Source organism: Sturnus vulgaris, chromosome 3, assembly GCF_052056855.1.
Source record: "Sturnus vulgaris isolate bStuVul1 chromosome 3, bStuVul1.hap1, whole genome shotgun sequence".
Taxonomy (NCBI): domain Eukaryota; kingdom Metazoa; phylum Chordata; class Aves; order Passeriformes; family Sturnidae; genus Sturnus; species Sturnus vulgaris.
This window is the reverse complement of record NC_142245.1, coordinates 30,989,274-31,011,602: the sequence shown is the minus strand read 5'-3', so window position 1 is coordinate 31,011,602 and position 22,329 is coordinate 30,989,274. Positions and strand designations below refer to the sequence as shown.

Genomic DNA, 22,329 nt, shown 5'->3' with positions numbered 1-22,329 from the left:
CTTGTGCCATGTTCAATTTGATAAATTTATTTTTCTTTTTCAGTGTGGTTAAACCACTCCCTAAGCATTTCTTGTATCTAAGCACTCCTTGTTAATCAGGCTGATAGCCAGGACAGAAACTTTTCCTTGCTGTTACAGCACTGGCCAGCCAAGTCCATTTGGTGATGGCACATATTGCCCTGGAGGGTAGCAGACATTTTAGCTAAATGTTACCTGCAAGTGGTCCTGGCTGTTTCTAAACCCTATATCAAGGCAAGAGTTGGATACATACCAGCCCAATTCTTCCAGTTTTTGGTTTATTGAGGTATCAAAATAGAATATTAAGTTAGGAGAAAGTTGGAGAAGCTTTAGTTAGGTTATTCACTCTGGGTTGTTAGGGCACCAAAACCCTATTTCTATCCTATTTCTAGAATAGGGTCCTCTCACCAGGGCTTCTGGAATGTGTGGAAACAAAATTTTAGACTCTAGAAAATGTAGAAATACTTAGATGACCATGTTACCACAAAACCTCTCCTATTAAAATTCATTTGTTTGCACTGCCTTACTTTTGCCATGTAGTTGCAAAGTTAAAAAGTGACAAAATTATTTCAGTAATAGATGGAAATGGAATATGGGAGGGTGCTGAGTAGGATATCAATTAAAAATGCAAATATTTTAAAAACATCTTTTTAATACTTATTTTTATCCATTAGAAATGCTGTTCTATTTGAGTAATCATATTAAATATAAGTGTATCATTATTTATTTAGATGAAATATTTAAAATGACCAAAAAAGGACTGAGAATGGTATGCCCAGATCTCAAGAAGTTTCCTGTGCTTTTCTTTTTTCATGCTAGTTTCAATGTGCTTTTCTCCTCTGAAAAATAAGTGCCAGATGCCTAATGTAACATAGACATCATCTGCTTTAAACTTTTATCAGTGCATTTCTAGTTCTTTTTCCAGTGATCTGAGAATATTGCAGTAGCTGATCCTCAGTCACTGTGTTAAAGGCTCAGTTGTATTTTCACTATGTTCTGTCCTCTGGTATTCCTTATCCTATTATGTCAGGGGTCCTGAGAGGTGCCTAAAATGGTCATCATATTTGTGGTCAGGTTTGTTCTTTCTCAAGTCAAAAGCTTACTAGAATCTGTTACTTTTAATTAGTGATTCACTGGCTGGCTAGACTGTACTGGGACAGATTTTTCTGGTCCTGTTCATATTTTGTGACCAAAAGGAATTATTTAATCAATCACAGGGTGCTCCTCTTGTAGTGTAGAATTCTCCTGCTACTTACTGACTTTTTTTAAGTAGATGCATGTGTTTGGGAGGGGAGTGCATAGATAACTAATTGGCTTGAGAGCCTGCATCTTAACGATTGCAGCAATTGAATTAATATTATTTGTGATATTTTAATAACAATTCACATGGCATAAGTCTTAAATGCTATAGGCAATGTTACTTGTAATATATCCTAATATAATAATGGCCTCTCATTAAAAGCTACATTTGCAAGGGGATTTTACTGCAACTGAAATATAATTTTTTTGTGTTAATGGAATAAATTTAGATAGCCCAACATGATAAGGCATGGAAACACTGGTTTGATAAAGATGCCCCTGAGGAAGAAATTATTCCTAATGGATACAGTGAGATACTTGACACATTTCGCAAACTTTTACTTATCAGGTGAGCATCTTCACAAATATTGGGAAATTACACAGTTGGAGCACATCTCAAACTATCAATATGCTATTATCATAATAGTGTAATTTTAGTTATCTCGGGGTGACAGTAAATATTAATTCATTCACATGAAATATGTTGTTATTCAATTACTTCAGAGTTATCTTCTACTGTCTAAAGATATTTATAAAAAATATTCTTTATAACTTTGCTTTTATGTCAGGAGAAATGGAAACTGGGAAGCCCATGAAAAAGTAAAATATTCCAGATAATTTTCAATTTAAAAAAATTTCTTTAAAATTAACTATTTTAAATAGTTTTAAACAAGTACTTAAAAATATTTTTTAAAAAATAGGTGGTGAAACCCAAAATAAATATTCAAGATCCCATGTGAAAAGTGTGCTATAAATTATATGTTTTGCATCATATAAGACCTCTAAGATCTTAGGATAAAATGGATTTCCCCAAAGAAGCATTCAGCTGCCTTATGCATGAGATCATATCTTCCTCCATTCATTGTATACTTTCCAAGTGCTGTAACAAATAAATCAGAGATATTATGAAATACCCCAACAATATTATTTATTAGACTGTGATTTGTCTTTGGAGCAAATTCAGCCTGTGCAGTAAAAAAGGCTAGAATCTGGTGGAAATACCATATTTTTGAATGCTCTACACCCTAAGAGGGAGGGGACCATCTAAGTCCTAAGCATTGAAATAATCTTCAAAAACTGAAGATTTTCAAAGTAATATATTTTATCCAAAAGTAGTTGTTTGTTTTTCCATGGGAAAAACACTTACCACCAACACAAATGCAATCCAGTGCAAAAGAATTGAGTTTGTACTCTAAAAGTCTAACAGACCCAATGAAACATCTGCAGAGTTTTACTAAAAAGCAAAAACAATCTTAAAATTTCCTTCTTTGTGTTCTCAAATACAAAAGTTCTGTTTAAAATGGAGAATGTCTCAACTTCATGAAGGTGCCTAGAACAGAAAATTCCAATGCAAGCAGTTAAGGCAAAACTGGAAAATATTATAAGTAGAGGGAAGACCATCAGCTCTGCCTGTTACTATATCTGTAAAGACAAATCTACAAGAATATATATGAATGTGTGTGTATGCATATACATGCATATTATGATTTTTAAAAATCCCTCTATTTGATGAAAATAGAATTTCTAATTTGAGTCTGATCTTGGAGGAAGAGGCAGTGAATTTATATCTTTGTACGTATTTTAATTTCTAGGTCTTGGTGTCCAGATCGAACACTTTCCCAAGCCAGGAAATATATTGCAAGTTCCTTGCATGAGAAATATACAGAGCCAGTTATTTTGAATTTAAGAAAAACTTGGGAAGAAAGTGACATGCGAACACCTCTCATCTGTTTCCTGTCTATGGGATCAGACCCAACTGATCAGATTAATTCCTTGTCTAGGAAGCTTAATTTGGGTATGAAATAGTTATTCATTGTCATATGTTAAGACATAGAGGGGCAGTGTAAGTAATTTCAGAGATATTTTTTTCTGAGACGTATTTCTTAAATTCTCTTGCACTACTGTTCCTGAAACATCATCTTAGAGTTAAAATAATATTTTAAATAGAAGATCGTATGCTAAGAACCATTCTATGTGAAGTTGGACAGTAATTCAAGTCTTTTTTTAATAAATTGCTATCATCCTTCACGGTGATGATAACTTGTTAAATCCCTATCTTGTAAAGCAATTCATTCTTCTTTTAAAATTCTGTTATGGTGACAATAATATTTTCTTGTTTTAACTCTTTACTGCAGGTAACTTAAATCAGTAAATGTGCTTAGAAGATTACTTTGTAACAAAAAAATAGCTACAAGATCTGCACTTGTATATTCTGGACTTTAGTTCTACATTATATGGAAGCTTTGAAAACTTGTGAATACACACTGAGTTGGGAGTAGATCCCATATATTCGTGCCATTAGCCACATTAGTATGTTCATAAATGAAGTTTTACATCTTTGCACTGTGTTTATTTACATTTTGAGAAAAATCTCTGTTCATATTTCAAATGCTGAAAATATGCATTTAAATGGCAATATTTCGTTGGCATAAAATTTGGTGCAAATTCACATTCACAGTCATAACAGTCACAGTTTTTAACTTCTCTAAGTATTGTGCATGTGTATTTTAATGTTGTTATACAAAATGTCAGTGTTTAGAAAATTTATATATAATAGCATAATATGATGATGAAGGGATTCTGCTTTCATAAGTATATATTTTTGCATTAAATTTATTTAATTGTGCTGCATTTATATCACTGGTTTCTGGACTGAATTGAAAACCTTACTTTTTCTCAATAAGGTAAGTTCATTAATCTTATATTTTCAAATGTGTTATAGAATGTAGGACCATCTCAATGGGCCAAGGACAAGAGGTTCATGCACGCAAACTCATGGAGGTGTCAATGGAACAGGTGGGGATAAAACATTGCAATATAAATTGATTGTCTGTTTTGTGTTCTTTTACACCCCTTTAGCATGCAGTCTGTAATATTCTGCATTTTCATCTTACTATCAAGCATATCTCAGGGTGACCATGTCTTTTTGAATGCCTGACTTTAAAAGTATTTCTCTGTGGCGTATATGTGTGACAGTGGAGTCCAAGCCAATACTTCTGGCAGCAGGGCTACTGAGCAGCTTCCCAAAAGCAACACATTCCTTACTTATCACTATATTATTAAATAAGGGTCAAAGGACATTGGGGCCTGGTCCTGTCCTGCAGATCCCACCTCTTTATTGGAATTTTATTTCATTTTTTCCCCTCCCATATCAAAGATACCTGGATGTTGCATAGCTCCTACTGAATAAAATGGTGAGGGCACACCTAGCTTAAAGTTATAGATACAGAAGGATGTGCTTGCTCCTGATACTGTTTCACATTTTCCTTACTACTCTGCTAGTGACAGGACCTTTTACTCACCAGCATTTGGTGTCCCTACTTTGTTTCTTTAATTGTCAGTCCTTTGACTTTAAATCCCAAGTATGTCTAAGAATTTCTAAACAATATATAAGAATTTTTATTTAAATATTGTAGTGTATTTTGTTATGGCAGATGATATTCCCCAACAGTAAAACCATGAAAAACCTAAGCAGCAGCTACAGAGAGATAGCAATTGAAACCTCAAATACAATATAAAAGTTATAGTGCAGAGGTGGTACCTTCTGGTCAGCTGGACACTTCAAGGAGTTGTGGACAGTTTCTTGAAAACGAAGACATACAGCCAAAGTTGCCTGAAAACTCAAAATATAGGGAATCAGTCATGTACCTGTATTTTGGAGGGCTAGAATATCTCTACTAATAGAGAGCAGAACATGAGTATTGGCATACAGATGTACACCAATTTGGAAAAAGAGAAAAAAGAAATCTCATTGTAGCAAATGACAATTTTTATTATATGTAAGTGCACACATACATCTGGTATTTCTTTGCTTGTATGTCTAGAATGGTCACTGTCAACTCCCAGTTCATTGCAATGGTGAAAACTGGAGCGTCCCTTCCCTTCTTTTGTCCTTAATTTGAAGCACAAGGGCACTCGAAACAGCACTCCAGTAGAGCTGCCAGTAACAATTTCTGAACTGCATGCCTTAGTGCTGAAGGGAGGAACATGTGAACATCAGATTTGAAACTACAAAACAGAATTAGTGAATATGAAGACAAATACCTATTTGGTTTTTTTGGTACCTCTGGCCAAGAGCGTATAATACGATTAAAACTGCTGTGCTGTGTTACAGGAAGATAATTTTCAAAAACTAAGTCTGATCATTTGGAAATGTACCAAATTGATTAAAGATCTCCCTCAAAAAAGTTGATCCCCATAAAAGAAGGAAAAATAACTACCTTTATTTAATCTTCTTTTTTCATACCCATCAATTCACCATAAATATTTCAATTATATTTTTTCACAAAACAGTTACTGATGTCCTTTTAAATGAGCTAAAACAAAATTGCTAAAATGAAATTACAAGCTCTAATGAAATCCACTGTCCATCACTGTTTAGAACTGATTAAATAATGTCCCATTTTAATATCAGGCTTCTAATTCATCAGGCTTCTAAAGTGATGCTAAAAAAGCTGATTGAATTTAAATTCATAAGCAGAAGTTTGGAGAGACAATAATCTAACTAGAGCTTTCATGCAATTTGAGAGATGAATAAGATCAAAATAAGTGGAGGTTGAATTTCATGCAAATGCCTTTATTGCAGATAAACTAATTGGAGTTAGAAACTTCTAAAGTCTTATTATCACCTCTTTACACTTACTTTAGATTATGTTATTAACAAATCAGTTTTTAAAAATATGTATTCCTTAAATTTCAGCTGTTACTTTTTCCACTCATATTCTTTTGGATCTAAGGACAGGATTGCTTATCACTGGTATTTTGCTGGGAGAGTACAGGAACTTCTTTTTGCCACTAGATAGCACTGATTCTTTACTTACAATATTGAGTCTGGTTATGTTGTTTTCATTGAGAACAAGAGAATGCTGAAATAACTTTTGCACTAACTTATCCTATTTGCTTTATCTGTGCCAATATCCTATAATATCAAAAGATAATATATATTCAGGAACAGAACAAAAGTTTAAAAAAAATTACAGGGAAAACTATATTTGATTCTTATATGAACAGTTGGCTTTAGCATTGTGAATATCTTGTTCAAAATTTTATATGGTAATAGTTGATATCCTTGCTTAGGGAGGCTGGGTGTTGCTTCAGAATTGTCACCTTGGGCTGGAGTTCATGGATGAACTACTGGAGACGCTTCTTACTGCTGAGATCCAGAATGACACATTTCGAGTTTGGATAACCACTGAACAACATCCTAAATTCCCAATTACACTGCTACAGGTGTGTTCAAATATTTAATTCAGGTACTTAAGGAAAATTAATCAAATTAATAATATAAATGGCAATGAAAAAAATGGAGGGAAGAACCCCAAAATCCAAGAAAAAAATGGATTTGTGTTATAATGTAAATATCATTTTAAACAGGAAGGTTTACCAGTAACTGGAAGTTCTTGATGATGCATGATATATGTGTGAGTCCACACTAAATCTGTACTCAGAAGCACTTAAATAAAAATTATTTGGCTTTACTTATATCCCTTTTTGCCCAACCAGATGCCTTGTGGACAGATTAATGCCCCCAAAAGTTCTTCCAGAGAAAGGTTCCAGATTCCCCTATAATTAATAAATAAAGTATAAATGGGACAGAACACACAGATAACACATCTTAGAGAACATCATCTACCCAATTTCTTTGTATGAACTATAAATGGCTGTTCTGTAGATCTCAAGGATATGCTTTTTGTCAGAACCAGGAAAATTGCCTGAACTCTTACAAAGTACACTTAAGTTACTGATGATGGCTCCCAACAGTCTCACAGCGGGTCATAATGCTACTTAGTATCTACTGTAAGAGCTGTATGTTGACATTTCTATGTTCCCTTTTCTCTAAAAATCAGTGATTGTTTCCTTAGTAGTTCCCATTTTTTTTCTGAATAAAAATAGATGCCTCACCTGATATCCAGGATGGGAAGGGGGAAGGACTCCTGTCTTGAAAGAGTGTAGAGATAACCTTCAATAAGGACTGTCCATCACCATGGTCTGTGTGTGGAAAGCCAGCTGTAGGGACTCCTGTGTTCTCTCAGCAGAACATGAAATCATCCCAGGGGTTTATGAATAGTGTGGTATATGGACATACAGTTTGCTAAAAGTGAGAAAGGAGAACTCAGAAGGCTGCTAGATGAATCTTCACTGCATTTATATCAAATATTTCACATGTGATTTCCCCCTGTATAGTGTCACGTTACCTGCTAAAATGTTAACATATTCAGGGATTCCAGAACAAGAATAATTGACAAACCAAAGCCCCTTCTCAAAAGAAAAGAGAACAATTTGCTTTGTTCTTTTTAATATAGAATTTTCATCAAAACTGAACAGGATATCCTTTGAAATGTGGAAACACTGTTTTTCAAGTGCTCCAATTCAGCCCAACAGTAACAGGAACACAACACAGTGTGTCCATGGGCTACCTGGCCTGTACGGTCCTTTGTGTGCTTCTACCACATAGAAGTCTTGAGCAACAGAGATTCTCTCAGACCAGTCTGTGTCTGAACTAATAAATTGTTCCCTGAGCATTATTCAGCACTGGAATGCAATAGCCCATAGGGGTAAGTAGTTACAATATTCTCTGATGTGAAAACCTGTGCTCACTAGGACCTTTCTGAATAATTTGCAGATACGGTTTGAAAACAAAAATTGTGTAGCCACTCTTCCCATTAGGCAGTTTGCATGAAACTAAGGGGCTGAATTCTAAGGGGCTGTGGCAATTTACTACCACAAATATGGAGTCAATGCCTGCTGACCACAGTGCTCAGGAATATTCTCTGGTGAACCTAATTTGCTGCTGTAGACAGCCACAGAGTCCAGAGTAGCTGCTGTGAACACAAGGATCTGATCTGAGGAGGAGTGAGATTTCTTTGTATGTACTGTGAAATTCTGGGAACAGAAATACAATTCTGTTCTTGTCATTTATATTGGATGCTTCTCTTTCATCATTCAGTCATTGAAGCAGGGATATAAAAGCCTTCTGAAAAGCTTTTTTGATGACTGCTTTTATGTCATTGATGAAAATTTTTAGGTCCGTGGCCAAGTGTCAGTGATGGTTTTGACCTACAGAAATTAAAGGTCTATGTTCAAAATTCTTTGTGGCCTAATCTAGTATGACTACAGAAGAGAAGGCTTTGGGAAGACCTTATTGCAGCCTTGCAGTACTTGAAGGGGCCCTTAGGAAAGATGAGGACAGACATTTTAGTATGGCCTGTTGCACCAGGGCAAGGGATTCTGGTTTTAAACTGAAGAATATTTTATTTAGATTAGATATAAGAAATAATTTTTTTACAATGAGGGTGGTGAGGCACTGGAACAGGTGGCACCAAGAAAGGTGGTGGATAATCCATCCCTGGAAACATTCAAGGTCAAGTTGGACAGGACTCTGAGCAACCTGATCTATTTGAAGATGTCACTGATCATTGCAGGAGTGTTTGACTAGATGGCTTTTAAAATGTCCTTTCCAACTAAAAGCATTCCATGATTCTGTGTACTCTTTCTATGCAGTTTAAGTACATATCAACTTTACTTCTACAAGATGTCAGTTATTTAAATTTTATTTATAACTAGTAGTTGTGACATTTTCATATGTTGCTATTTTTGTTTCAGTAAACAAATACAATTCCTTTATATTTTTCTTGTGACAGATTGCTATAAAGTTCACAAATGAACCTCCACAAGGTATACGTGCTGGACTGAAAAGAACATTTTCTGGAATTAGTCAGGATCTGTTAAATGCTAGCAACCTGCCTATGTGGAAGCCTTTGCTTTACACTGTAGCTTTCCTGCATTCTACTGTTCAGGTATTTCTTAAAAGGTTTGCAAATAGTGGTATAATAGATGGAGTCACTCTAATAGAGGTTCCTGAATAAACACATTCTCACATTTGTCATAGCATCATGCTGCAGGACTAAAGCTTTAATTTCTGTAATCTGTATTTCAAGGTTCATTATTATCTCTCTCTCCTGTTTTATTTTTTTTTTTTAATAGCTTTTGAACAATTCTTATATGATGGGCATTTAGAATTTGTTTTTTCTTCATCTAACTTCAGCTAATCAAAAGTTAGTTGTTGAGTATATGGGAAAAATGTCTCTATTCAATAGAAATAGATAAGCAAGCTGAAACAGAAAACCAATTTATCTGTCATAGTTGTCTTTCTCTAAGAGTGAATATTTTTCTAGAGATACATCACTCTTTCTTTCTTTGATTTTAAAGGCAATCCAGATACCTAACTTAGAGTAACTATTTTCTAGATGGCTAAAATTAAATAAAATTCTTCTCATATCTGTGTCAATGTAGTCTGCATTAATTCTAGTATGACAACAATGATATCTATACATTGTATTTAAAGATAAATAGGTTTTGAGATCACAATAAATACTAATAATTTGAGCTCTCTGAATGTACCTCCTTTTCACCAAGGATCTCAAAACAGTTATAAAACTCTGTTTAAGCCTTAGATTCCACTGAGTACCTTGTATTTTTGGTGTAGGCAGCTGGTGAGAGAAGGACAATGCATTGATGTTCACTGTTAAGATATAGAATTCTGCATTATTTTCCTTCTTCTATCCTTTTTAAACGTGCTCTGTTTCCTGCCTGTGGATTATACTGTTCTTGTGGAACTAGAAGATCTAAGCTTATTCAACCCATCAGTATTTTTAAAAACTATTACAGCTATTCATCTATTAATAAATTTTATGAATTGCCAACCAACAAGCAATATATACATTGTCCTGCCTTTAAAGTGACCAATTCTTAATATCCTTTAGTGACAAGATCATTATGATAAATATAGCTTAAGAAGTAATTTAAAAAACTTTGCAGGAAATCATTACACTTTTCTGCATGGTATGATTGGTTAATGCTGTCTTATCTGCTTATAAACAATATTTGATTTTGAAAAATAAAAGGTGAGGTTTTTTTCATTCTAGTTCTTTACAAATATTGTAGCTAGGGTGCCTAAATGTTACTTCAGTTGTCAAAGACTGTCAATGATTAGTGACTTGATAATATAAAATCTGATAAATATGTTATCATTTAGTTAATTTAAAAATGTAATTTATTAATTTTATAAATGTCGGCACTATTCATAAATTTAGTTTTTAACTTCTTGAATTAACTTGTTCTGGATTCTGAAAAAAAGATTGAACTAATTAACTGAGGTGGCTTTAACAAATTTGTGACAAATCTAATAGTGCTGGATGTTTGAAGTGTTTGGGCTACAGAATATTTATTATTTTACTTTCATAGTTGACTATTTTTTTGTTAATACAATTGTTATCACTTTATTTCCAAATAGGTATGCAAGAATATATTTGAATAATGTAATGGTGGCAACCTTAAAATAAAGTTATGAACTTTGAAAAAATGTACATTAAAAAAACATAGTGAAACAATAAGATAAAAGTGGCAACACAGAACTCCTTGGAAAACTGAGCATAAATATGAGAGTTTGAAAATTTGAAACTATCATTAGTCAACAGTATATGTAAAAAGAAGAGAAAAACTCTACCATGATAAATTAATTAATTACTTAATATAAAAATCTCATTATCCACACAGAAGTGAGGCATTGCAAACCTGTGACTTACAAATTGATTAGTAAAGTTATTAATACATTATTTTGTTGCTTTTTCTATAAATATTTATCCCTCGTGGTATTACTTAGCTGTATTATTTATGTGTATGAGGCATACAGCCATTCCCTTAACTTTCTTCTCCAGTTCAATTCTTTACTCCACTGGTATTGTCATTATTGAAATTTATTAAGGGAAGAAAATTATAAGTTGTTTGATAAATAAATTTGGTTTCAATTTTATTCCTAAGGAGCGACGCAAGTTTGGACCTTTGGGTTGGAATATTCCCTATGAATTTAACTCAGCAGACTTTACAGCCAGTGTTCAGTTTATACAAAATCACCTAAAAAAAATTGACATCAGGAAGGTGAATACTAAAATCTTTTTATAATATATTTTAATGCTTTGTATGGCAGCAGCAATTGTTTTTTCCTCATGTTTATCATAATTTACTCATTGCTATTCCTTTAGTGCCACTTCTAATGATCAAAGGTTGAGATTCTCTACAAGAAAATCAAGCTAAATTATTTTATATGCATGTAAAATATATATACATGCACGCATGTAAAAATACATATTTTTTAAGAACCTTAATTTTTTTTTTTGCTTTTTCACTACTATATCCAATATTTACTAAGTTTGAAAGAGCCAATCAAACTTCTCTACAGCTACCATTTCATCTTCTACTACTTAGCAGGGAATAGCCATTCCTTATGAGCAGCACTTGGCCAAGAGAGAAAGATGAGAAATAAGGAGAAGGGGTGGGGTGGGGAGGGTGGAAATGGTGGGGTAAGGAGAGAGGAGGTAGCAGCTCTGAGTGATGTCAGGTCAAACAAGTAATAATGAAATGTATTACATATATAATATATACCTTTTATATATTATGAGATTTTACTTCAAGAGATCAAGCCATATGAGGAGTGGCTGAGGGAGCTGGGGGTGTTTAGCCTGGAGAAAAGGAGACTCAGGGGAGACCTTGCCACTCTCTACACCTCCCTGAAAGGCAAGTGTAGCCAGGTGGGGATCAGCCTCTTTCCTAGGCAACCAGCAACATGACAAGAGGACATAACCTCAAGCTGTGCCAGGGGAGGTTCAGGTTGGACAGTTGGAGGATTTTTTTAGTGGAAAGGGTTATCAAGCATTGGAATGGACAACCCAGGAAGGCTGTGGAGTCACTGTGCCTGTAGGTGTTCAAGAAACAACTGGACATGGCTCTTAGTGCCATGGTCTAAGTTGGTGTTTGGTCAAAGGTTGGATGCGATGATTTTAAAGGTCTTTTCCAACATAAATGATCTTATGATTCTATATTTATAACAGCAGGATGAAGCCCAACTCTTCTATAAAATTACAGAGCTGAGCTCAGTAAATACACTAGAAATAAAGTATTAGTGTTACATGATTTTTTCCAGTTTATGTTTCAGACCATTTTGATCTTCAGATTATATTTAAATTAAAATCTTCTTCTTACATATAATAACGATAGTTTTTCATGTACTTTACTTGCATCCAGGGGATATCGTGGAACACAGTACGCTACATGATTGGAGAAGTACAGTATGGAGGCCGAGTCACAGATGACTATGATAAGCGTCTTCTTAATTGCTTTGCAAGGGTAGGAGGCCTTGGAAATACAGTTATTTGTCATTTTTATTGGCAGCTGCAATACAGAAATCAGAAGGCCTTGTTTCTGCTGAATATGCACTTTGCCAGTTTATATGACTTTTCAAAGTAAAACGAGTTTTTCAAGTCATCATTCTTTGGCAGTGAAGATCTTCCTCTTGTTTCCTCTTTGGTGAGAAGCAAAAGCTTAAAAGACTTAGCTGGAAGTCAAACTTAGGAGACATAATTCTTAATGATTTACAGTTGTATTAAAGTAAAATTAGATGCAGTAGCTGAAACAAGAGCCCGAATCCTCCAAGAGTAAAAGTGAGATTAAAAAGCCCTCTAAGTAGCAAAGCAATTGTTGTCTTTCTTTTTTCCCCCATGGATTTTTCACAGGTATGGTTTAATGAAAGTATGTTTGACAGCGCTTTCTGCTTTTACACTGGGTATAAAATTCCAGTTTGCAAAACCCTGGAGCAGTACTTTGACTACATCCAGTTACTTCCTGCCATGGACAGCCCAGAGGTGTTTGGTCTCCATCCCAATGCTGATATTACGTAAGTAACATATTGAAAATGGAGAACGTTTCTTTCAGTATTTGGAAACAAATCCCTATCAAATGTTTAAGTAAAGTATATTTTGCATTGGAAACCTAGGATTCATGTGGATTTCACTGTTGAAGTGGAACACTTCCTGTGTATGTACATTGTTATAAATGCAGTATCTTCAGCTACATTTTACATGTTATTACTTACTCCTCATGATTTTACATTTTTTAATTGAAAGCATTATGAAACTTTTATATGAACATGCGATAGGTGGTTCTACACAGTTCAACTAGAGAAAGTTTCCAGTATTTGCCTTCTGTTTCAAGCAGTTTATTTTTCTGTGCATACTTGTTAAATGATTCTGTGGATTGTCATTTGGTTTACGAGAATGCCTTTGGATGCAACTACAAACTTATGTTGCAATCAGTCCCACCATTTCAGCTATTTAAAAGAGGCTTTTCAACTGCACCAAGTACTAGCTCCATTTAAAATTTTATCTTTGACTGAATTCACTCTTTCATTCCAAATAATCTGTGTAACAGCTTGCCTTTTATTTCTAATATTATTTGCCTTGTGAAAGGATATGAACATCATCATATTTTTTTCACTGAAGTTCTTAATAATTTTTCCATGAAATATTGCATTTTCATATGCAGTATGTCCAAATTCCACATTCATTGTTTCTACACGTAGCTATTTTTCTACTTTTAAATAAAGCAAATGTTATTCAAATGCAGAGCTGCTGTGAAAGCCTAACATCATCTAATGTTTTTGGATGAAGCAATAATTTCCCACAATCTTTCAGTCTCAAAGTTGAGAGGCTGATGCCATGTCAAGAGGCCTGTATTCTAAGCATGCTGTGAGAAGAGTACACAGTTTTATTGTCAACTCTGCCTAGCACATACCGCTGTTAATATATGCTTGTGAAGAAAAGAATCTAAGAGTAGATTCTGTTCCAAGTCATTCTCTGATACTTGCAAGACCTCCTTTCCAGAAATGATTAAAGATGAAAGAAGAGCCAAGATTTAACAGAGAACTAAACAAAGTCTTGAAGAGAGACATGCTGTAGATCCTAAATTAGGCTTGTGGGAGAGCTAATTTATAGGAGGAAACTTGAGACTAACACTGTTGGTGGGGGGGATTTAGTGAGTAGGAGCAGCTCTCTGGTTTCTCTTCAGTGCTCAGTTTTTCTTCCACTTGGTACCTCTGCCTATTCCTGTTTCTTTAGCCTTTTTTTTCTTTTCTTTTCTTCACCCTGTAGATTTTGCCTTGTAGGTATTTCTTTAGAGGCTGGGGGAAATGTTCAACAGCTTCATGCTTTTTTCAATGTCTTATCACAGTGTGTTATAAGAAACGATGCATAGCAACTGTGTCTGAATTTCATCTTTGACGCACAGACCAAATGGATTAGCATCCCATACAATATAGAAAGCTCTACTCAAATTCTCCTTATAATATCCAGTCATCTCAGAGTATGCAGAAGGCTAACTGCTAGAATTTAAACCCTGAGAGAGCCAAGACCTCTCCATGTTACTATTACTGAGGACAAGAAAAATCTTATCTCTCACTAATTTATTGTGGCAGTTTTACAGTTCAGCCAAAAGCTCAGTCTGTTGGTTCCAATTGTAAGGCTTCAATGAATTTAGTGCTTCCATTTAGGATTAACACCTGAAGTCATTGAGAATGATTTTAACTTGCTGTATGAATCACAGGCTCTGCAAAAGCCACATAGTTAACAGGTACCTGGGCAGGAAAAGAATATGCTGACAATCTTCTGCCAAAATCCCTTCCCAATTGGTTCCCTACTGAAGCCTCTAATGTAGCTGAATTTTTGTTAAGCTATTGCAAGCTGGTGAATGCAAGGGTTTTGAACACCGTGCTGCAAAAGTTATTGCTGTTTTCTACACAAAGCTGAGGCAATATTTCTGTCACATGCATTTTTTCTTAGTTTTCACTTCCAGTACAGAAAATCCCTGATGGCACATATTCCAGCTATCACATAATGATAGTATGTTACATCCAAATTCTTGAGAAAAAACTCTTTTGTTTTTTGGAGTAAATCAAAATCCATAGAAGATTAATTTACCTTTTTCTTCTTATGACACAATTCACTTTACAATACTGCTTTGGGGAAAAACAATATATAAATAGGTATTGAGTGCTTTAGCTTACATACCTTTAGGCAACACTGACAGTATAAATGAGATTCATTTAATGTTGCTGTAGCTTCCTTTTTGGTTACTCTAGACTTCCTTAACAGTAATAGAGAAAAATAGATCCTTGTAAGGTGCAATTTCTCTCTTCACAAAGCAGACATCTAAAATACATGAGCTGAATTGGGTAATCTAGACAAAAAGCTGTTATGGAAATATCTACATATAAATATCTACATGTGATGAGGGTCAATCTGTCACGTGCAACTGATTCTGTTCTCAGGAACATGGTACTTCCTCTGCAGACTTCTGCCATCTTTCTATCGTTATTGTTTGCATTTATACTTCATTTTATTTGCAATCTAAAGGAAAGTGAGGATTTCCAAAGCCCAGAAAAATTTTGTTGCAGAGTGGTTTTTATGTTGAATATGTCCCAGTGGTATGTAAATGAAATTTCTTCTGGGTATTTTAATCTCACTTCCACACAGGAAATCTTTTAATTATGCAAAGATCAAGATACATCTTTTGGTCTTTTCTATTTACAAAAAAGTCTTGTTCAAACAGTAATTGTTATTTATACAAGATTCATATAATTTCTCCTCTTCAGAAGGTTCCTAGCTTGTATCATTGAAGAAAGGAATATCACTAACCTTTGATTCTGTTCCTTCGATGCTATTTTTCAAAAGCCATTCTCTCCTTTTCTCTGAAGTTTTCATACTGCCTTCTTTTTAAAATTGTTTCTATATTATTTTTTAGATTTAGAAAGATCATTTTTAAAATCTTGTAATTTATTATAATTTAATTTATGAAATAATCAGGGAACCCATACCTTCTACATAAAATAGTCTGACAGCAGAATTGGAAGAATAGTGCTTACAGTATGAACAGGAAGGTTCACATTTTTCTAATCACTACTTGTTAAGTCAGCAAGACACAGAGTAAAGGTTACAACCACGGGTATGTCATCCAAATTACCAATGAAGCCATGAATCCCAGAGAAATTTTATCTTTTCTGCTCATACATGGTCTTAAATAAATCTTTCATTTTTTTAATGGGACCATAAATTGAAAAAGAGCTTGAGAGTTTTGAGTCTAAAGTCAAGGGTTATGAAAAACCTTGAAAGCCCCCACCATTCCTACTTTTAGAAACAGAAATTATATCCTTTGAGAAGCAAACTCCCGGTAGTATTAATTCTATTTTTCTGATTTATAGTCTTTATAATTGCATTCACCAATTTTTTTTAAATTTTTTTTGGCTGAATACTGTAGTATCTAGCTTCTCTAGTATTGTGACGCTGTATCCCAACAATCTTTAGGTGCTTTAGGAGTTCACACATTCTAACTTTGGTTTCATATCTTATATAATTATATATGACAAAGTAATAGAAAGAAATGGGTGTCATATGAAAGTTGAAAAGTAAAGCTGACATGCAAATCTATGCTTTGAATCAGTATAAATGTATGTCCTACATCACTGTAGGACATCATGTATGTCATACATCACACTGATGTATGTTCCTTGTGTAGTTGATTCCATAAGATAAAAGCAGGCATTGCCAACATTTCAGTACTTCAGGCTTTCTTTCTTATTTCCTCTCTTACCTGTATGCCACTGGATAGCACTGTAACAAAAATACTCCTATAATTCTTCTGTTGAAGGACTGACATGGTCTACCATCTTTCATTATCCAATGCCACACAAATTTAATTCACATTTTTGTATTGACTCAGAACATTAATTTACCTTACCACTGCCTATGCTTCATTATGGAATAGAAGATCTTGACCTGCAGTGCTGTAAATCTAGCAGCCCTTGCCATTTATCCTGAAACATCTTAAAGCAGAATAAATTTACTAATTATTAAAGGGACAGCTTGCAGGGTTATACCTCCACCTTTTCCTGCTTCTGCATTACACTTTTAAGAAGTAATTAAATGAGGCAAATATTCTTCCTTGTTACAAAACTTTTGTTGCTCCTTCTCAACAAATAGCTCTTTAGAAAATCTTAATCAGGAATATGTAATTTCCTTCCCTTTCTTCAGAATCCCTAGTATGATAGGTTTTTCTGCCACCTCACAATCTAAGCTTGCAGCCCTCCGTCTTATCCCTAAATCAGACACACAGCAAGTGTATGATAGGGAAGAGGGAAGTTCATATTCTTTAAAACTGTGGTAAACCAAACCTTCAGGATCAGTGTATTATGGTTGGTGCAGGATGAAAAACAATTTTGTGCGAGTTTTCATTTGATTTCACGGGACACTGTTTTTTTGTGTGTTCTATAAAGTTATCAGTAACTGTTTAAAAATTCTATGTAATTTATAACATATTTCTCATCCTCTCAGATACCAGAAAAATACATCAGCTGATGTTCTGGATACTATTACCAACATTCAGCCTAAAGAAAGTGGTGGAGGATCTGGAGAAACTCGTGAAGCAGTTGTTTATCGTTCAGCTGAAGACATGCTGGAGAAACTTCCTCCAGATTACATACCTCATGAGGCAAGCTAATCTTAGTCTTGTCTTGCTGTTCTCTCTGTCGAGTTTTCACACTACACAGTCCAAAAAAAAAGAAACATCGAATTGTACAAAAGATCATATAAATAGTAGCAGATTCAAGTAAGAACCAACACCCTTATTGCTACGGGCATGAACTGGAATTAAGATTTTTTATCTCAAATCAAGACATCAAACAATTGGCCATGGAGATACACCAGGGAGATTACGCTTGGACTTCAAATCTACTTGTGAAAACAGAAAATAATAATGTCTTGACGTTTTGTGATAGAAGTCCCCTGGGTCTTCTGGGTGAAGTCCTATTCTAGCAAATTCATGAGTAATTGGGTAGTATCATACAAAAAGTAAAAACTGCAGCAGTTTTAAGGGGATAAATGTCAGTCGAATAATACACAAATCTAATATTTACTTTTCTGAACACATATGTTGCATACTACAACAGCATTTCAACAATTTAGACTTAACTGAATTCCTTCTGTGCTTTTATAATTCAGGTAAAGGCTCGTTTAGTTAAAATGGGAGCACTTAACTCTATGAATATTTTTCTTCGTCAAGAAATTGACCGCATGCAGAAGGTGATCACAGTTGTCCGCACCAGTTTGAATGATCTGAAGCTAGCCATAGAAGGAACTATTGTTATGAGTGAGGCAAGTAAAGTACTTCTACTACATATGGAATACTGTGCTTTAAATTGTTAAACTGATTTATTTACTTTGCATATTATTTAATTCCTTCAGAGTTTAAGAGATGCACTTGATAACATGTATGATGCTCGAATCCCTCAAGTCTGGAGAAGAGTATCTTGGGAGTCTTCCACACTTGGCTTCTGGTTTACTGAACTTTTGGAAAGAAATGCTCAATTATCTAATTGGATATTTCAAGGAAGACCAAGGGTGTTTTGGATAACTGGATTCTTTAATCCACAAGGTAAGACAACTGAAGAGACTTGAGTAGTAATGTATTGAATAGTAATTTAATGGTTATACTGCCAGAGTGTGTCACAGAAGCCAAGATGAAAAACGTTGGAACTTGATGATTTTTAAGGTCCCTTTCAACCCAAACCATTAGATGTGATTCTATAGTTCTCTGATCTTTCAGTCTGACCCCAAAACAAGCAGTTTTTATATTACAGGAAGGAAAACATACAGTTAATTAATAAAATAATTTATCTTGCCGACATATTGTAGCATGATATTCTACAACTTCTAAAGAAAGTATACTTAATGATAATGATGCAGCTTTTAAAGAAAATACTATTTTTCTCTGGTTTGAAACTGTTTAACTCATTCCAAACTGTAAGTTGCCAGTATGGAAGAGCTTTAACCTAGAGCAAGGTGTTATAGTAGCAACAAAATGACTTCTTACAGTCCAGTAAGAGCAATCACTCACTGGAACAACCTCATCAGAGACATGGAGGAGTCCCCACTTCTGGAGGTTTTCAAGATGTAATTGGACAGTGCTAGATAATCTCATCTAGTCTTCCCTTTCACATGAAAGGTTGGACCAGGTGAACTTCCCATGTCTCTTCCAACGTGGGCTGCTCTGTGATTCTATGAATTTGCAATTGTACCAGAATATATAGCAGTTGTTTGTCTTTCACAGAGAGTTATCAAAATGTAGTTTTACTGTGTATCCATTTCACAGGTTATTTAATAAACAGTTTCTTCAAGTTCATCATAGATATGCTGTGAAGTACAAGTAAATATTATCTATCATTATCTGTTATAGCTTGATATTTTTACCATTTAGAGGAAAGAGGAAGAAAAACAAATTTTAACCATCTCCATGAGTAAAAAACCCCCATTACCTTACAAGGTGTGTGCTCCTAGGAGAATCTCCTCCAGGCTACACAACTACCCATACAAAATTCTCATAAGAAACTTCGGTGTGACAGCTATGAGGTTTTGGTTTTGTTTTTTGCTTTTTCCAAAATTAGAATCAACCTCTGAAATTCTTTAATGTTATATGAGTTGCCTTTGCTTTGTGATGCTTCTGTTGTTACTGGCCTTCCTACTGCCAGAACTGTAAAAAGTACTAATACCAAAGTCTATTTTAGAGTCACTTTGAGAAACACCTGAGGAGGTGCCTGGAGTACATCCAATTTATTATTAAAAGGTGGTATTGTGTTGCCAGCAAAAACATGGCTCAATTTGTATCCTAAGTGGCACAGCTGATAAGCATGCTGATCTCTGGTGATTCAAGAGCAGCACTCACAGTGGTGTAAAAGAAGATAATGGACCACATTCTTTTGACAAACGAAAACATTTAGCCTAATAGGCAACGAACCCGAGATATAGATGGTCTTGAACTTTATTATTGTTTCAGCCTCTGTGTTAAAAAAACCCAAAAGTAGTCCTGCAGCTAGAGAGAGGCTTGCTAAGTGCAAAATGGGTGCTGTGAGTAGGGGTGCTGTGAATATATTTCTAATATCACACTATTTTTGTAATACTGCTCACCAGGAAATTCACTGTTAAATATGCAGTTCTCTATGTTAACTTCTTTGTCTTCGTCTCAATCTCTATGACTGTCAGTTGCAAGCAGTTTTTCATCTTATAGCTTAAAATAGCAGGTATTGAGCTTTTAATGACTTCATTGTTATTTTTTGACACACACAGAAGCAACTAGGTATTTGGTATTTCTGTTTTTATATTTGGTGTTTCTGTTTCTGTAGCTTTGTCCTTTATAACACATTCAAACCTCTTTGCTGCTCAGTCATCTGTGCCTAAACTATTCAGCCTTTTACATCTCAAATCTTTCTAATTTAAAACTCCTGTAGAGTCTGTTCAAAACTCAAAAAATCACCTAACTTGCTGTTCAGTTATGTCATCCTCTACATTAATTTCTTCCTGACACCCTCTTTTCCCCCTAACAAAACATATATTTTTTATTCTTCATAGGCACCGCATTGACTAGATTCCCCACATTCATATCGTTATTTTATTATCATATTCAGATATATATTTTCTGTTTTCCAACAACGAAATTAATTCTACTTCTTTCATTTAAAACACCCCCACCTTTTAGCTAAGTTGACTTTACATAGACATCAACTCAGATAACTTTTTTGCCTTGAAATTCTTTCTTGAAAGACACCTTTATCATGGATCCTGTAGTTGATTGCCTTATGATAATTTGTAAGTCAGTGTCCCTACTAAATATTTCTTAATAGAGTAATTTAATAGAAGAAAAACAGTCCACGCCACTTAAAAATATTTTTATCAGTGTAATGCACTTAACTCCACTTTTGTCACTTGTTCCTGTTTTGGTCCCAAAGCAAAGTTTGTTATCATTAGTCAGGATGCTATTTTTCAATACAACTCTGATTATCTGTCTATAAGTTCAGTGCAGATCCATGCTAATAACTGAGAAAGATTTTATTTTATCATGTGAGATAAATACTAAATATCTGGCTTAATTTCTCAAGGATTCCTGACAGCAATGAAACAAGAAGCAACTCGAGCACATAAAGACTGGGCTTTAGATAAAGTTTCAATACATAATGATGTGCTAAAGCTAACCAGAGAAGAAATCACTTCATCTCCTTCTGTATGTATGACATGCAAAGATGTTTCAGTATTAATTTTGGTATTTAGTTTATATTATGCATCATTGAGTCATTTTGGATTGATAGAGGAAAAAGTTACTACTGCCTTCACCTAAAAGTTTTTGCTCAACATAGACGCCAAATACTAAGTATGAAGATTTTAATTAAGTTAGAATAATATTTAGTTGAAAGAAGTGTTTCATTGTACTACCTGTTAATTTTTGGAATTTATAGTAAACTTTACATGAAACTTTGTAGTATATACAAAGACTTTATTAAACAAATTTTGTTGCCCTCCATTTCAGTAGCATTATCTTCTGAAAAAAAAGATTATATTATAGTTTAAAATGAAATAGTTTGAAGATATTCAATGTCAGATATTTTTTACTATAAAACATATCCTTCTTTTAATGGTTTAAGAAAATTATTAGGCTTTATATGTTGTGATGTATCTGCTTACTCTTCACACAGGAAGGAGTATATATCTATGGGCTCTACTTGGAAGGTGCAGGCTGGGACAAACGAAGAAGTGTGCTCGTTGAGTCTGCACCAAAGATTCTTTTTGTCCAGTTGCCTGTGCTCCATATGTATGCTGTGGATTCAACCAGACCTAGGGATTCCAAGCTTTATGTTTGTCCTCTTTACAAGAAGCCCAAGAGGACAGATTTGAACTTTATTACAGAGGTATTTTTAAGGACATCAAAGTCTCCAGACCACTGGATTCTGAGAGGAGTGGCTCTTCTCTGTGACATCAAGTAAGCTGCTTTTCCTACTATGGTAGAAATATGTGGCACATGTAGCAAATGAAATGTGTAATTCTTCTACTGCTCTTTATTTGGAGGCCACTCGTCATTATACTAGAAATTGCATTTCAGTCTTGGCTTACTGATTTTTTTCTCTGCTTTCAGTAAATTCAGTTTGCCTTGGCTGTTTGTTGACAGTTTTAAAGTAAATCTTTCCAAATAAGTGCATTGCTTGCAGTCTTTGAAGTATGCATTACATTACTTTAAATGGATATTTGCTTTAATAATGTCAAATAAAATGTTATTAAACCTTAAAAAGACCCTGCTTTTTTACATTCT

General features: G+C 34.4%; 1 protein-coding gene across 1 annotated transcript in view; it reads left to right on the top strand.

The window, feature by feature from the left end:
* Positions 1-22,087, top strand: part of DNAH8 (dynein axonemal heavy chain 8) — a 114,388-nt gene extending 92,301 nt beyond the window's left edge. The window contains exons 80-92 of the mRNA XM_088162829.1: positions 1,548-1,666; positions 2,910-3,112; positions 4,040-4,113; positions 6,394-6,546; positions 8,958-9,113; positions 11,137-11,253; positions 12,397-12,498; positions 12,885-13,045; positions 17,532-17,688; positions 18,198-18,350; positions 18,441-18,630; positions 21,128-21,249; positions 21,719-22,087. Coding sequence (XP_088018955.1) covers positions 1,548-1,666; positions 2,910-3,112; positions 4,040-4,113; positions 6,394-6,546; positions 8,958-9,113; positions 11,137-11,253; positions 12,397-12,498; positions 12,885-13,045; positions 17,532-17,688; positions 18,198-18,350; positions 18,441-18,630; positions 21,128-21,249; positions 21,719-22,006 — 1,995 coding nt within the window. The 3' untranslated portion in view covers positions 22,007-22,087. The remainder of the gene's footprint in view (positions 1-1,547; positions 1,667-2,909; positions 3,113-4,039; positions 4,114-6,393; positions 6,547-8,957; positions 9,114-11,136; positions 11,254-12,396; positions 12,499-12,884; positions 13,046-17,531; positions 17,689-18,197; positions 18,351-18,440; positions 18,631-21,127; positions 21,250-21,718) is intronic.
* The last annotated feature ends 242 nt before the right edge of the window (positions 22,088-22,329 follow it).